This window comes from Bactrocera neohumeralis, chromosome 5 (genome assembly GCF_024586455.1).
Source record: "Bactrocera neohumeralis isolate Rockhampton chromosome 5, APGP_CSIRO_Bneo_wtdbg2-racon-allhic-juicebox.fasta_v2, whole genome shotgun sequence".
Taxonomy (NCBI): domain Eukaryota; kingdom Metazoa; phylum Arthropoda; class Insecta; order Diptera; family Tephritidae; genus Bactrocera; species Bactrocera neohumeralis.
This window is the reverse complement of record NC_065922.1, coordinates 23,084,996-23,103,607: the sequence shown is the minus strand read 5'-3', so window position 1 is coordinate 23,103,607 and position 18,612 is coordinate 23,084,996. Positions and strand designations below refer to the sequence as shown.

At 32.9% G+C, this 18,612-nt stretch overlaps 1 protein-coding gene across 4 annotated transcripts in view; it reads left to right on the top strand.

Moving 5' to 3' along the window:
- The window catches only part of LOC126758615 (high mobility group protein DSP1), a 273,973-nt gene that overhangs the window by 223,370 nt on the left and 31,991 nt on the right, over window positions 1-18,612 (top strand). For 2 of the 4 annotated variants that reach the window (XM_050472957.1, XM_050472955.1), the window contains one exon: window positions 10,837-11,400. In XM_050472957.1, the coding sequence (XP_050328914.1) occupies window positions 10,837-11,400 (564 nt within the window). Of the gene's footprint in view, window positions 1-1,376; window positions 1,683-10,836; window positions 11,401-18,612 lie in introns of those variants that run through there. The other 2 variants (XM_050472958.1, XM_050472956.1) reach the window with 2 other exon arrangements.

Here is an 18,612-nt window from a genome sequence, read left to right as displayed (position 1 = left end):
GCACCTACAATGTTGTTCACGCTATCCGAGAAAGCATCATTATCGCGCCTGCAATAATATCATTATTCCGCCGAATTCAACGCGACTGTTAGCAGTCATTAGTGCACGCGTCGCGACATCAATCGAAATTGAGAATGTCAATCGGAGAAATCGAAAGCGCTCAAGTGAACAATATGTATTCATATACGCATATTGATTGATACGGTTCGGAACCGATGGACGCTATGCCTCCTGAGAATTAACTTAACCATGTTTCCGGTTAGCGTTGTCCGCCCTCTATTCGTTGTACGCCGATGTTAGATAAGTGTACATTAGTATTTATTGCTGTTAATCATATGTATAAACAATGTATATTCAGCCGGTAAATGTTTTTTTTATACATATTTTTAATGTAGGAGTTATTTGCGACAGTTTATTTGCACATTGTTTTGTCCACAACTTTTTTTAAAATTTGTGTTAAGTAGTATGGAAGACTGGCTTCTCGGTTTGAAAACGGGCGATTTTAAGGAAATAAATTTCAATAATTGATTATCATTATGGTGGAATTACACAAATACGCTATATGACTAGGGAGTCAAATGAAGTACCTAACATTAAAGCAGAACTTTCATAACATGTACCTTACTTTGATGAAAAGAGGTTAATTTTAATAAAATATAGTTTTTAAATACATTTAAACCAAGTAACTGCTTAGTAAAGCAAATCTCGTGTTACTTATTTATTAATAGTTCTCCACTATTTAGGAAACGTTATTCGGAAAAAGGTTCCTTTGTTCTTTACGCACGTTCAGAAATATATACATACATATGTACCTATGTAATTTTATTTACAATTACTAATTACAGAATTTTATTGAAATTATAAAATAAACAATAACGCCATAACAAATCAATCAATACCAATAGAACCACATGCTACAGAAGTATGTGTTTTAAGAAGGGGATAATGGTGGGGGTTAAAGTGTTTACGTTTTGCCGAGACGACGGTTAAATTATCATACATATTTGCAACAGACGCGTCTGTCTGTCTGCCTACCTTTCTATGACTGCATTTATGACTGTGTGACTGCAATATTGCGATCAGCCGGGGTGCGCCATGACAGCGCAGCGACCGCGGCGCACGCACATCGCCGAACAAATTGTAAAATTCGCATGTGAAAAATTACAATATATACGGTTGTCCACAAATCTACATATGTGTATGCATATGTATGTATTCAGATGTAGAGATTTTTACACTGTTTGCGGTTTTCGTTGGCATTATTTGACTATATGGCTGAGGTGTTTTTATTTTGCATTATTTGCTGAGTTTTGCACTTATTAGAAACTTTAGAGTTTGCTGATTGAATTGACAGGTTTTCGGTTTCGGTTAGCTGACGCTCTCAGCTGGTGGTAGTGGTAGGCTTGTGGAATCGCGCAAAGTTTCGCGTAAATGAAAGTAGCAACGTCACATCTACTAATCGCGTCGCAGATAATCGTTCATCTTATCATATTTTTCACATAACATATCGAATAACTTAGATACCACGCGATGGTATAAGATGATACCGTGTGCTATCATTTTGATATCTTATATACGACATTTCTTAGTTAAATATTATTTACATATGTATACATTTATGTATGTTTGTAAATATAAATTAATCAATCAATGCAACTGAACGACTAGCGCTAATGAGAAAGGTGTGTGATCTTCGCGCTGGTGCAATGACAACAATTAATTCGCCACCAACTTTACTTTTGTTTTATATATTTTTTTTTGTTTTTTATTATTTACTTTGAAGTTATTTTTTGTTTTTTATGTAGTATTTTTAGTTTGATTATATTTATTGGTTTGTAGTTCGTTTATAAATTATAAATAGTATGTACCTATACAATATTTCCCCACGTAGCTGTGCTCTGACATTTCGGTGTGCAAGAAAACTATATAACAAATTCAACGCAATATATAATTAATTAATGCTAATTGGATAAAATGTGAATGATTAAAAGTTGAATATTAATACATGCTGTGTTGCGTTACGAAAACCCGAAAATAAAGTTAAAATTGCGGTGTTTTAAATAATAATTAAAAATGACATACCATCTTTAATAAAGTGCATAAAAAACGAATAAATCAAATCAAAGCGGTATTCTAAGTGATTTTAGGAAACATGAAGTATTCTATATACACTGTGCTGTGTTCCTTAAATACTTAATTGATACGAGTATAGTGGCGGAAATTCAAGTAACATAAGTGACTAATTAAATACATTTTGAATATTGATATTTTTGTCAATATTTTAAATCCCGTTTTAATGAAAATTTTGTGTGCAATGCATCAATAAATATTTAAAATTTTTGGTGGCAAAAGTCACTAACCTAATAACATTTGTCCAACCTAAATACATTGTCTTCACGGCGCCCTATAGATTTTTGTGTTTTTTTAATTATATTTTCTTTTCGGAGATATAAATCTTAATTTTATGCATACATTCTCTGGATAAATTGCTCTTCTTAATTCTAATTCGACAGTGTTATTTGAGTGAGTTCATATTTTATTGGGTAAAATTCAGCTAAATATACTAATGGATTGATTGTAAACTTGATTATGAACTCGAATTGGTGCTATTTCGGTGGAGTCGCGAAATTCCAATTCTTGAAATCAATAGCAAAAGAAATATTGAACACGAAATATGTTAATAACTTAATTACCCAAGAAACAATAACAAATTCAGTGCTGCTACTTGATATGTAGACCATATGTGTTAATGTCATTTAAATGTAAAAATAGTGCCTTTACATAGCAAAATATTAAAAAAAAAAACAATATTTATAAAAATGATTACATTGTAAATACAAATATGCAACCGAACGTCTATAGTTTCCTTTTGCAAAAAGCTTTTTCTTTCTATTCATTAATAAAATAGTGCAAATAAAATAAATACACTAAGTATTTTATTGTGTTTGTAAATAGTTGCCTCAATGACTCATCAAATTTTATTATCGAGACGCGCAAAATGTAGTAAACTTATTTAAATTGCGTAACGTTTTGATTCATCGTTCGGGCATATGTCCGCACATCTGCCCTCCTCACTGCAGCCTATAATATTTGCATGCATTGCATTTATTTATTTGCATTAATGCACTTTCTATGACATTAATTTCTATTTGCAGCCAGCTAAACTTGTACTCACTTGTCTAGTATACACCGTATTCCCTGCCTTCCTTTCGCCTTCTACAAACTATCGATTAAAGCTACTAATTCTCACATATGTATGTACATATATAAGCTTAACAATACATTCTAATATGCATCAAATTATGTGAATTTTGCAATTTTAACACAACAAGCAACAGCAATACTGCAATAAGCAAATTTATTAACAATTTGTCCGCACTCGTCGTTCCCCTCCTTCGCCTCCTATAGTTTACACGAATTTTTCCATCCATATAACAAAGTACAGTATAATGCAAAAGCTAAAATGACTGGTATACCATCATATATATATATATATGACATATGTAGATATATATATATTTGTATATACAATTGTGTATATATTTTTTACTGCCTGCGACTCGTTTCGTTTCACTTTACCTTTTTTTAGCCTCGTTTCTTTCGTTAATCGCTATACCTTGTGCTCTCCTCATAACATGCTGTCTCGTTCTATTCGATTAGCATTATGCCACCATTTTATTTGAATGCGCTAATTTTTGTACTCTCCTTATATTTATCGGTATATAGACATGCTCTCTCATGTTCTCCTCTCTACTATATAATGACTATATACAACTCTCTGCAATGCTCATTTGCTAAGAGCGATGGGTAAGAGTTAAAAAGATACATTGAAGTATCCATGGTGGCCGAACTATTAATAATTACATGTGCTCAGCAAAAATAGTGTTGCCGTTATGACTTGCTCATGTCTATCTATAATGTTGCCAATAGGTTGTGTCGGGTTTTCGAAATGAAAACAGAGAGCAACTTTTGATTTAGGTTATTGTATGAATTTACGCGCGCATTCACATATGCGGTTTGGTGAAAAAAATATATTAGCTGATGGTAGCTTAATATTCGCGCGCTTTTTAAGTATGATAAACAATAGAAAGCACGTTTAAAGAAACAAAACACGAGGAAGCATTGTTACGAATTTTGCCGGCATGGAAGAGTTTGCTGATTAAGCGAAACGAATTTAAATGAGTTGGTGGAGAACCTTAAAGATTATTTTATTTTAAACTTTAAAAATAACATTATAAATATACATACTTATATTGCCCAAGATCTTGCTTTGAAGTCTTTTTTAGATTTTACGAATATTTTTTTATTAATTTTTCTAGTAATTATCTAAAAATAAAAATACTTAAATAAATTGAGCAGATTTTCGTATAAGTAGTAAAACGTCCAATGCCGTCATTACTCATCTAAGGTTGCCTTCATTTTGCACAATATACATATGTGTGAATATATTTATACAAGTAAATATAAGTATATGAACCGGCAATTAAACAACAGCAACGATGTATCGATGGCAAAAAAACTGATTAGTATCATGTGAATGAACATAATCAACAATAACAACAACACCAGCTGACACAAATAGAAAAATGTGTAAATTTTTTTTTACTTCTTTCTTATATTTTCTCTTCCCTTTGAATTAACGCCTGCTTCAATCATTTACACACACATGTCGTCTAGTCACACTGGTTAGCATATGCCGCTGCCCTACTCATATCAGTTCAGCCTTTTCGATTGTCTCTGACGTTGCCGTGAACATTGCTTCGCTAACGACGTCGCTGTCGTCGACGACGTTGTCGTTTATTTTGTTGAAAAAATTGGCGGGAAATTTTTTAACTCAATAAGATTGCTGTGTTGTGCTGATAATACCAAGCGGTAGGCACTCAGCCGGTTTGACACCGGCACAAATGTGTACCATCATTGGTTTGATGGGAGATAGCAGCACTTCAACAACGTCCCACTCCCTAATCGTCGTCTCCGAATCGATGCTAATGTGTTTTGTTTAGGTGTTCGCTAAATGTTGCTGTTAACGCTAACATCATAAAAACAATATGTACTCAAGCATTAAATATAAATGTTCTGCTTGTCTCTCTCTCTTGCGCTGAGACAGTCATTGACTGACGGTAAGTTTTTCAAATGGCACTTCAAGCAAACAATATAAGTTGATACGGCAGAAACCAACACTGTGGTAGCACTGTATTTGTTTTTGTTGGGTCTAATTTATTTGTATACGGCGTTTAACAACACTACCTAAGAGCATCTCCTAATTTTTCGTTTGCTTTTGAAGAGAAGTGAAGAGAATACTTATTGGAGAGGTTATTTAAAAGGTTGCCCAGCAGCTAGAGAGTAAGAGTGTGGCTATTTTCACGAGAATATTGAAGAGCATTTGCTGTCGAGTACTGTGGTATTTTCTGATCAGTGTTTATTTAAGAAAGCGTCTTTCGTAGGTCTACCTGTCTTACAGTGTAATGCAAAAGTAAAATTACTTAAACATACGTACATATGATGGTATTTATTTATGGATGCTATTTTTTTTGACATTTTTCACAACCTATAGATTGGTTCTTAAAGAAATTTTAAATTTTTGTAAACCTGCTTGTGTCCGCTCTGAATGATAGAATGCGTGTTTTTGTAATCTACTCCAATTACAAAATTTTTATGTTTTAATACCAATGTTTACTACGTTTTTTGTGGCAGATTCTTTAAATCCTTATATTTTTAAGATTAAACATTTTTGATGAGTTCTTCAATTATTTGCCATTTCCCATACATAATCTTGTCATTTATTGCTCCATGCTCTAATTAGTGGCAGAAATCAAGAATGGTTGGTAGTACATATGTACATACTTATGTAATTACTATTTTTAAATCTGACAAATTTCGCAGACATACATACATATGAATATGTACTTATGTACATAACTATGTGCATGCATATCTGTTATATCGAAAATACCGATAAAAAAAGCGCACATACCCTCTCAATTCTGTATATCCATCCATATTTACATACATACATATGCATGTAGGTATTACCAAAATAATAAATCAATGATAGTTTTGACTTTGATATATTCACAATAAAAATTATAAGGCTTATGACAGATAGCGATAACAACTGTATGTATGCAGATATAATATAATAAAAAGGTTTACTGCTATACCAATGCACAACGTTTACAACCAATTTTTTAATTTTTTTGTTGCTAACATATTTTTCAAACTTAAATGACGTTTAGCTCAATGCATTTATTTCTTTTTTTTGTATCCTTTATTACTGCCATTTCTCTCTTTCATGAAAATATTTGACCACCCTGTGGCACACGACAGCATTCCACAAGGCATGTTGCATCCAGACAACGCTTCTTCTTCGTATAAATTCGTTTAGTGGATGGATAGTCGATTCTTGTTCGTCGGTCGTTGCATTTTGTCTTCTGTTCTACGTGTATTTTGTTGTTGCTACTTATACCCTTTTCTTGTTAAATATCCCTGAACATATGTATGTACATACATATGTGTGCGTGTTCTGACATACTGTCTATATGTATGTACATATATCAACGTAGGTTTTAAGATTTAAATTCGCAATATAGATTTTTTCAAAAAATATTTTTTGGTTATTTCTTTTTCTTTTTTTTTATCATTTATCAATATTGACCTATAATTTCTCTACTTCCGTGTATGGGGTATAGGAATTTTCATCGCTTATAATTGAGTCACTGAGCGTTTCGCCCAACCGCTTGCTGCCTGTCTTCTTGGTGGCAAATTGTTGCTGGTATGTGTTCGTATACGTACATAAAATTTATTCGCTTTCCCGCACCTTAATATTTTAAATTAGGGTTCCTCTTTTTTATCGCTTTAAAATATTTAAAAAATTAGATGTTTCTAAATTGAAATTAGTAGTGCTTAAAAGCTATTTTAAAAATTTTGTGGTATTCATTTGCCACTCGCTTTTATTAAGCTCTCAGATCAACCCACACGATTTTAGCAAGAAGCCGTAAACATACAGAATCTCCGTAAGATGTGCAGATCATAGCTATCTTGATCATGACATGGGTGCTAAACTTTTCAAAATTATTTACGTTTAATGTTTCAAACCTTCAGATATTTATATTCTATTCTTCATCTTATCAATATTCTGTTATGTGTATATTAATGGCTCACCTTAATGGACTTTCATGTATTTCCATAAGTAAGAATGTGTGTTCATCCTCATACACATGTGTTTGCAGAAAGATAGGGTCGGATGGTTGGTTCATCGTTCGTTCTTTTGCTCGCTATGCTGTTGCCGTATATATATATGTACATATATATCTACATATGATAAGCGCCGCCATCGTCGTGGCTTCGGTACTGTAAAATTAACGAATGAATGCTGTCGCCTGCTCGTTTTGGGTAGAGTCACGCTGGTATTGCTGTGCAAATGTGCAAGTAGTATCTACACATGTACGTAGGTATGTATGTATCAATGTACGAATAGTATATCGTTGGCAAAGGGCGACGGGCTGCCGTAGATATGGGTAAAGCAAAGGCAGCAACAGCAGCGGATTACTTGTGCTTTGCCTTTGCCATTCAATTGTAGTAAGCGACGCAGGCAAACGTATTAGTGGCCAAGGGCTAGTGTAGTAGAGAACAAATGTATAAGCATAAAGCAATTCTTGGAACGTAAGTAGGCAGCAACGTTGAATTTGCCAAAGTAAAGACAATACCCTACAAAGCATTAAATTGTGAAGTGATACAAGGACGTCAAGAGAGTTCGCTTTGCCGCAGTTACAATTGTGAATTAAAGCAAAAATACTTCTTTTTTTTTGGTGTCTGTATGTATGTTGTATTTACAGTAGAAAGCGCTTTTGAAAAAACTTTTGGAGGAATACGAAAAATTTCCACTGCAATGAAAAAAGAGGTGGAGGTGGAGACTTATTTCAACGCCGCTAAAATAGCTTAAAAATATGACAAAAACATTGTGAATAATAACAACGCCAACATTCTTTAGAATTTTTCTTCCGTCTGCTAACAAAATATCTATGTATCTGTATACTTTTATGTCACCTTTTTCAATGCTGCAAGCCAACATGCACAGAGTCGTCGTCGATTCTTATGTCTGTCGTTTGGTCTGGCTTGACTGTCGTTCTCTGTTCGGATTTCGTCGTGGTTAATGCTAGCGTTGTCAAAGGTGTTTGTCGCCTGCTTTCGTGTAGATTTTAGCTCATGGTGCTCACATTCAATCAACTCTCAAAGAAAAAAATATTTTTTCTTTTGCATTATTGAATTGTGCAAATAAAAAGGCAAAGTCAAGGAACGTACCGGCTACAATTATAGAATGGGTGCTATGTTTTTGTGTTTATAATTTTTGATTGTCGGATAGGGCAGGCGAAATTTTTGTGCAAGTCCATTTTCATGTGGAAATATGTTCACACCGATTACAAAGTTGATGTGTGCATAAATTTAAAATATAAAGTTGGCTGTTAATAGTTGCACTCAATGTTTACAAGTACATATATGTTAAGCAATGTCTATCGGTTGCTATATAACATGTTATCCTAAACAGCTTATTTAAATTAGTATTATTTTGGATAATATTTTATATTCATCAATATATTAATTAATTTCATGTTATTCGCAATTTCTTCTGTTTTCACATGTATCCTTTATTTTTGACATTTATTCACATTCCTTGTATCTTCATTGTGAACGAAAAAACTAATTTAACATTATTATTTTCGGTAGCAGTTGTCTACATACTTATGTACATAATTGCATTTGGCAATTGACAGTTGTTATCAAAAACTGATGTTTCTATTGAACACTCAAAACTAATATTTTTTTCTATAATATTAATGAAAGTAATTATTCAGAAATAAGAAGATAAAGCATAGGGCCTACAAAATATTTGGTTCAGAAAAAAAAGTCCACAAGTTCAGACGATTGGCAGAGAAAAATGTGCAAAAGAACGCGGCTAACGAAAAAGCGCGCAAAACACGTTTCGAGCGCATCAACACATCATAGGACATGTACGCGTTCACATGAATATATGTATATTTACATGTAAGTTAACAGAAGTAGAAGCACTAACAAAATCCCACTATGTTTTATAGCCGCATTCGTTTGCAGCCGTTGCGAAGACAAGTCAAAAGGCAATAATAACAACGGCGGTCGGTCGTAATGAAAGCGCGAGAAACGACGCCGACTAACCAACCAACCACACGACCGTGAATGCGAACACCGCTTCGCTTCATGCTAAATGGCGGATCGTCATTGTAGCCTCTTTTTGTTGTTGCTATTGTGAACGTCCTCCTCCTCCTCGTATCTGATGAATTTTTTCTTGCCTGTTTCTACTGCACATACACTTTACTAGCTTGTTCGTGGTTCGTTCACTCACCACACATTTCACGTTTAAGCGCGCCGCGTGTAAAATTTTGTGAAAATATCTGCTAAATCTTTCGCAAGAAATTCTATAACTTTAATAAAAGTAAGCAGTGTTAAAAATTTACAAACCAAGTTTGTACAGAATTTTAATATTATATTGTGGTGGTTTTAATTGATTTGTAAGTTTTAAAGGTTTAAAATTTTTTTATGTAAAACAATCTCATTTAACCAAGCAAAGACGGGAGAATCTCGTACTAATAAATATGTATCTACGAAAATAATCAGTGAATGTAGTGACACAGGAATCTAGCCTTAGTACAGGCATACATACAATACATAAAAGAAATTGAATGAATTAGTTTCTTCATAGAATAGATCGTTAGAAAACGGAAATTCTGTTATAGAACAAGAGAAAAAAAAGTTGAAGCTGAAAACCCTGTGTGCCTGTGCCTCCCATTCGAGTTAAAAGATATACATACATACATATAGCTCATAGTTGAGATTATTATTTTCTTTTTAATTTGTGACATCGTTGTTTTATCAAAAAGGATATATTAAATTGACGTAAATGCTGTGAGCAAATTTGCTGAGGATATTGATAAATATCAAATTTTTAATTTGTGACATCGTGTTTACCAAAAAGGAAATATTAAATTGACGCAAATGCTGTGTGCAAATTTGCTGAGGACATTGAAAAATATCAAAATACGAACCATCTGTGTATTTCGCGGAGTACAAAACGTGCTAACTTGTTCGATAAAGACGCTTCCGAATATTACGATAAAATTTTGTGAATATTTTCCTTTGTCCAGGTTTACAAGTTCCAACAGAACACCTGATTTGTTAGTGTACTCAGCTGTTTCTTCATAGTGCTGTTTGAAAAGTGCGTGTGTGCAGGTTAATTGTAGAGTTCGTTTATAATCAAAGACAAAGCCAAATTAAAACAAAATTAATCCTTCCGCAAACCGTTTATATGCCTTCAATTTGGTGCAATAAAATATATATAAAGAAATATTTAATTTAGTGTGTATAAAAGTTGTAAATAATTATATTGCTTTCTTTTAAAAGCCCTTGTTTAAAAAAAATTAAAAACGTGTAACAAATTTTAATTAAGCATTCACATATTATCCAATATAGCCGGTTTAAATTCAATCTAGTGATAATAACATCGTTGTCTTCCGTGAAATATCGTCGCGATTTTGTAAATTAATCTCTTATTTTGGTTATTTAAATAAAGTAACGTTACTTTGTTACAAAGGTGTATTTATATATGTATATATACATTAATTGGTAAAATTTAATATACGGTAAAAGATAGTTTTATACAAATAAACGTCCACCAAAATGTCAGAGCACGGTGCGTGGGGCAACCGCCAAGCGACCGCAGCCGAGGCCGCCCTTTGGTGGCCCGGAGCGCTCGCGGCGGCCGCGACACAGCAACAACAGCAACAACAACAACAAACCATTGATCAGCAAACTCTTCAACACTATCAGCAGCAGTTGGCTGCGCAGCAACAGCAGCAGGCAGTACAACAACAACAATTACAGCAACAGCAGGCCCATCAAGTGGTCGTGCAACAAAATCAACAGCAAGCACATCAAAATAATGCCAACACCACTTCTGGTGTAGGCACCCAACAGTTATTTACCTATAAAATGGCCAGTAGCTTCCCAAATCCAGCCACGACCATGGCACAGGTGGTCGCTACCTCAAATGCGGCCGGTTCAACCGGCTACGATTATCGTCTTAATATGGCACAAGCAGCTGCAGCGGCAGCGGTACCCGGTTCACAATGGTGGTATTCGGCTGCGAATTCTGGACAGATAGATGCCAACACCGCCGCACAGTTACAGCAACAGCAACAACAACAGCAGCAACAGGCACAGCAACAGCAGCAACAGCAACAACAACAGCAGCAGCAACAGCAAGCGGCTCAGCAACAGCAACAACAGGCTCAACAGCAGCAACAGCAACAACAACAGCAGCAGCAGCAACAGCAACAACAGCTACAGCAGCAACAACAGAATGCTACAGCGGTAAGTCAAATTGATTACATATTTTTTTATCATATCTATATACATATGTACATATGAATATATACCATCCGATCAAATTTTATCCGGACTGACATAACCGAAAAACAATCGTTTGTACATAGATATGTTTTTACAAATCTTTATAATCCACTCTTTAAACCACTTTTCCATACACTTGTTACAAGCCCCGGATGGAATGGCCTCCAATACCTACAAGAAATTTTGAATTTTTCGATTTAAGTAAAAATTTTTAGCACAATTCGGTAAATTGTTGGACAGTTTCGATGTCATATTCATAAAAACACTACCCGTCACTAGTAATGATGAATGTAGGGTTCACATGAACAAAAAAAGTTCGCACCAATCTAGGAAAAAATTTAACGATTCGGTTTCGCGTGCAGTTTATTGGGACCAGTCCGAGTCAAAATTGATTGGATGGTAGGCTTTATAAGTAGATTCATTAATACGTACAAATTTTCACATACATACATACATAATTCATTAGAACTCCACCCAACTAAATAAGCATACATATGATATGTCTACTTAAAAGATTTGGATCAAATTGCATCAATAAAACTTCACGTCATTGTCGAGTATTATGCGAAAGCTACATAAGTATTAATTTTATATATGTACATATATGTAAATATTAAATGTTATTTAATTCCTCGATATCAACTGATGCTAGCATATCCAAATACCAAGAAGGTTATTGCCACCAGAGGAAATGTTTACGCCGTTAAATTCTCATTTTAAAACCAGATGCCTAATTAAAATTAAAACAGTCAAATTTACATAAATGTTACAAATACAAATACATAACATACGGTACATATACATAGATATATGTATATACGCATAACTTTCCTAGTTACTATCTGCGAAAAAGGCAATGAACGACCTGGTTTGCATATTTTATATACTTTTCTTTTTTGGCTTCGTAGTTCACATTTTGTTCTGCTGTAATTCATACAGTACAACTTTTTTATTTTATAGGTATATTTTTTTCGCGCGCATTTACTTCTCTGTTTGTCACCCCATTCATACAAGAGTATATATAAAAATATGCAAATTTGTGTGCAAACAACAAAAATAATATCTATAGCAAATAAAATAGCAGCTGTTGCTTTATGACATGTGCGGATTTCTAATACGCGCATATAAAATTGTCTTTGTACATACATACATACATATGTATGTACTTCCTTACCGAAAATACGTTCATATCTACATACATACGGATGTGTAAAAAGAATATTGTATAATTTGAGAATAAATATATTTTAGCATCAAGAATGTAAATATAAAAGAAAAAAATTTACATTAAGTTGATCCATCTTATTTTACACTACCTTTATGTCATGAAATCTTCTTAGAGATTTTAACCTTTTTTCTATTTTCATCTATGTACATATGTATATAATTTTTTGCATTTTATTTTCACTTCTTCACATTCCTTTGGTGTTGTGTTGTATTAAATATGATATTTAGTCATGCAACTCTCTTTGCTACACCCAAGTTTTAACAGAGCTTTGTTTCCATGTATGTAAGTACGGGCCTATGCGCCAGACATTTGGTAGACGCAATAATAAAAGTATGTACAGAAAATAATTTTTCTAAAGTAGACAAGGAATGAAAGCTGTTGCATGCTTCTCAAAGCTGCCGACAAACAAACATGAAAACAAAGAACCCTTGACCGAATTTTTCCGTGCCATTTTGCGGATAGATTATATGTAGTACATACATACATTCTATGAGAATGTACTGAAGGATGTATAATTTTTTCTTCCTTTAACGTTGTTTACTATTTGAATTTTCCATTAATATTTAAGTATAAGTTCTTTGAAATATTAGGTTATCTGTGTTGCTAGTTAGAGGCTGTGGTCATTTTAAAATTATTTTATTACCTATGAAATAAATGTTTGGCATAATTTTCAATTTATTATAATTTATAGTATACTATCACATTGCAAGTCAGAAATATGCGGCTTTTTATGATTTTTTTGAGGAAGCATTTTATTCAATAAGTAAATGAAAAAATTTGCATTTTTAAAATTTAGTGTTGTATTTAGTATTAAGCGGCGATTTATTTAAATAATTTAATTCTTTTTAATTATTAAAAACTTGCTTTTCGATGATTACCCGAAAATTATATCTTAGGACGTCGTTTGAAAATTTCAAGTTTTTCGGTATAGTCGGAGAAAATTTTCTCACCGACTCTGAAAACAGCGTTTTGAAAAAATCGCAGTAAAAATATTTGCCGCATCAACTACAAATTTTCGGAGAATATTTTCAACTATTTGATATTCATACATACATACATATGTATGTATTTTTTGAAATTCACGAGTTAAAAATAGCAGTTAAAATTTTGGAAGCCGATTCGTTCGTAGCTCCCAAAACACTTGGCGCACCAACTACAAATTTTCTGAGAATATTCTCAGCTATTCGGTGTATGTACATACATATGTATATGCAATCGATTTTTTGAAATTCACGAGTGAATATTGCCTCTTACTGTAATTGATTTTTAAATTCATTATTTACTTATACCTTTTACTTTATTCAATTATACTCCACGTCCCCACTTATTTCATCGCTAATTTTATGTCTACTTGCGTATGCTTCTAATTTCGCAATGCCTCAAATCTCTGCTCATTGTTATCGTACTTTTCGGCGTTATCAGCATGTTTTTAATGTTTTTTGCTCTACACCAGAGAATCGAGTATCAATTAGTATTATTTATTAGCAAATTTGTTGTGGGATTATTCGAGTTTGACAGCTCTGTCAACACATATTTCGTTCTCTTATTAGTCTTATGCCTACAATGGAAGTGCCCATGCAAACTCTCAGAAAAAAACAATTTAATTGATAGGGAATTTAAAGTTGAACGTTAGCAGCTTTGCCATGCAGTACATTTTTTTGTTGATAACCACGTGCTTAGTGAGCAATCGAGTTCGTTAGTGTGGTTATGTTACACATAAATATATGAATTATAAGAATTTTACATTATCTGTTATTAGTTTAAATCCATTGAAAATGTTGATGGAAACCTTCGTTAGTTGTTGAAAAGAAAAATTATATGTCTTTTACTCAACCTTAGATTCTTATTTAAGGAATCATCATTTCATTTTCAAGATTGGTACATATTGTTTACACTTTTTATTCAGTGCTCTCTACAAATATTTACTTACGTGTTCCTTCAAGAGACACAACGTCATACACGTTCGAATAAGATTTGCATTGTTGTTATTATTTTCGTTCGTATTTAATAGCGTGCCAGTTTCGCTGTGCTAATTAAATACCAGATATACCGACAGCTCCCCTCATTGATTGTCATGCACGTGTAAATTTGTACACGTATACGTATGAACATTAGGATGGGTTGAATTTTGCCGAATGTAGAAGACAAATTTGCAGTTTAGAGACATTCGACCATACTTGCTGCACTTAATTTTTGAAAAAGATAGTTCGTTTATTGTATATATCACCTTGTCAAAACTGTTTTGATATAATCGTTATTAACAGAGGTGGATGGACGACTTGATGACTTCACGATCTTCAAAGATTGTTTCTGCTAAAGAGTACTTCCGCAACATTTTGAACAATTTCGTTGACGTGATTACATTCGCAACTGAAAATTTAATTAAAACCTTTTAATTTTTTAATAGTTAAAATCAGCTGCCAAACATACACTAATTAACATGGAGATAAAATTTAACATAAGCTTATACCAATCCAAGAGGGAAAAAATTTTATTTATTCAATTTTCAATTTTTTATAAATTATATAAAAGACTCAATTTTGTAACAATTGTGTTAGACATAATTTTGGCCTTAGTTTATTTAAAAATATATGTTTATTCATGAAATTCATCCGCACTAATGTTTTATATGTATGCAGTTCGTATGTGTATTACTGAATTACTGGTTTGGTTGGGCCTTTTGCAAAACAGGCATTAATCGCAAACGTATATCCATATTAATATGTGTATGACACATTTACGAATTGCTAATAACAAGGGGCCAGAATGCTAAATGACAATAAAAAGGGCAAATAATGACAAAAGAAAAAAATTTTGAGCAGATAAAATTTCTACATTTCTGGTGAAATTCAGATATGACAAAGTGAAAGTTATTAATGAATCAACAGTTTGTGGTTAAAAAAACAACTTTTTTGTCCACATTTTTAAATTTTGTATAAAAATTTTCATTTTCACATACATATTTTATTTTCACTTAGATAAATATTCAAATCTTAACAGATTTTCGTTAGTTTTTGTAAAAACATAGCATACATATGTATGTATGTACATATATTGTCGCTTATTATAGTGGCAGAAAATATTCCTGATAAATATAAAAAAACTTCACAAACCGCATGTCCTTGACAGAGAATGGTAGATCATTGGTTTGAAAAGCTAGAAAACTTGAACCTGACCTACATGTTAGCATCAAATTGTGTTTAACGGCATAAAATATTTATAGGGTATTTTAGCTGTACCAATGGCTACGCAGTTAAAAAATGACTTTTTATAAGATATGCGAGTACATAAATTTTACCAAAAAGGTTGACTTCGAAAACATTTGTACGTTTATTAAGCTGACTTCGTAATCGTTACATACATATGTATGTATATAAATGTCAAAAAGTAAGTCAGGCAAACTTACACATATGTAGTATGTATCCTTGTATTGACACCCACATTTACACAATATTTTCCGCAGATGTGTGGTAGCTCATTTGTTGCTTCACGTTGTAGATTTCCGAAACGCTTGACTACAAAAGCCCATTAGCAAAAAAAAAACGTACATAAGAAATAAGAATAATGATACCAAAAAGTATAGTGTGTGAAGACAAAAAAAAATTGGCAATACTGCAATAAAAGGCAGTGCCGCATGAAACGCTTAAATTAAGCCACGTTTGTTTCCAACGAGCAAAGCAGCTGCTTGTTGGCTTATTCGCCTCGCTCTGTCGGTATTTGGCCGCTTGGAGTGCTATCCGGCTGACGAATGGGCTGCGCGCCGAGCCCAGTCGAGCGGAAAGCAAGCCATCAACCTTATCCTCCTCGCTATTGCTTGCCTTGCCGCCTTATTCGAAACTCTGTTCAACAACAACACCAACACCTTTATTATTTTTTAACATTATTTTTATAGATTAAAAAAGAAAATACCGTAGTAGCAAATCTACACAAATATTTTTTTCTTGTTGGTTATGATGGCGCTCAAGTGGGTGCTCTTTATTTTGGGTTTCAGCCGCTGATAATATTTGTTGTTTTTGCGCCAAACCAAGCGTTCGAAAGAAGTTCGTTGACCATTAGTGGCGGCAACCCAACCAAGCCAAACCACCCAGCAACTGCGCTACAACCGGCTAACCAAATATTCGGCTAAAGTACCATTTACAACAACAATAGAAAAAATCACGTCAAGTTGAAGTATTATTGAAAGGAAATGCTATTACACATGTACATCTGTAAATACATTCGAAGTTCGCGCGCTAGCAATTACCAAAAGCAGAAAAAAGTCAGAGAAAAAAGTTAAATAAAATAGAAATCATTTTAGGAATTTATATTGCTTTTTATTATCGACATTTATGCGTGACGATTTTTTAAATACTTTTTTTTTAATTGTTTTGTCAACATTTTTTGTTCAAAATTTCGTTTGCTTACATGTTGGGTGTGTGTTTTTGTTGTAATTTTATATTTCTTTAAAAATACGCGTGTTGAATTTTTAATGGTTTTTTAATCAGTTAACGAATTTGAATTCTTACTTTACATTCCACACATTATTTTTTTTATTTTAATTTTTTTCTACATGCCTTACCCTTTTTTACAATTATAAAGTTTTTTTTTATTTTTTCTTACATACATAGATATACATACATAGCTTGAGACAATAAATTTTTTATCTGCAGCATTGAATTAAAAAACACGTGTAATATTTGATAACCCAAATTCGTGCATTCGCCCACCATCATTGACGTTTTGGATATTTATTCCATACTCTAGGTGGAAAAACCAAACACCATGTAAATTTATATTATATGAGAAAATCTAACATTTTCCAATACATTCAATTAATAACAAAAAATATATATGTATATTATTTTTATGTACTTGTTTAATTGAAATTCCACTAATTAGTTCTTATTTACTCCAAGAGTATTTAATTACCTAGACCTGTTTGCATTAATTAATCGTTGTTTTGTTGTTGCTCCTCTACTTAGGTGAGTTAACGGATTCAAACAACGTTTCGATATTGCTCATATACATACATTTGCACAATATTACATATTTCCTTTCTCTTTTGCAATAATTGTTATTTTTTTTTACATTTTTTAAAGGTTAACTGCTTAATTTTTTTTGATCGAGAAACCATGCGCAGTATTTGAAAACAAGATATACAATTGTTTTTGTTGTTATTTTTTTAACATTCTCACACACGCATGCAACGAAAATTAGAGGTCATGAGATAGGTCACATTGCACTGATTACCATGTGATTTAAATTAAATTTCGAGTTACTATTTATAGTACGAAATAAAGTTCAAAGATAGCCCGCTACCAAATGGTGTCGAAAATTAGCTAATTAAGACGAGAAAAAACGTTAACTTCACTGCTATAATACCCTTCACAATTGATTTTTACCGTTCAGTTGGGTAGCAGCTACATAAATGCAATAAGTCCGATCTCAACAATTTGTCCGTATATTGTACAGTTGCCTGGATAATAATTCATGGCAAATTTCGTGAAGATATTTTGACAAATAAAACATTTTTCCATACAAGGACTTAAGTTTGATTGGTCAGTATGTATGATAGCTATATGTTTTTCGATATCGGTGGTTGCGACAATTCCGACATAGCTCCTAGAGCTTCTTCTTGAGATAGAGAAAATAGGGAGTGTGAGAAAAGAACTTGTGCAAAACTTTTAGATCGATATCTCGAAAACTGGGGGACTAGTTTGTCATAAACGAACGGACATGATTCACTCGACTCAGCTTGCCACGCTGATTTTATATATACATATGTATGTATGTCTCCTTCTGGGTGTTATAAGCTTCGTGTCAAATTTAGTATACTTTGCTCAGGGTATAAAAATAACAATGCATAAACATAATTCTTTTAAATATGTCGAAGCGTATAGCGCCAAACAAAAACATTCATTTATGTTGTTGTAAATATGCCATAATTTCCCAAGGTGGCCACCCAA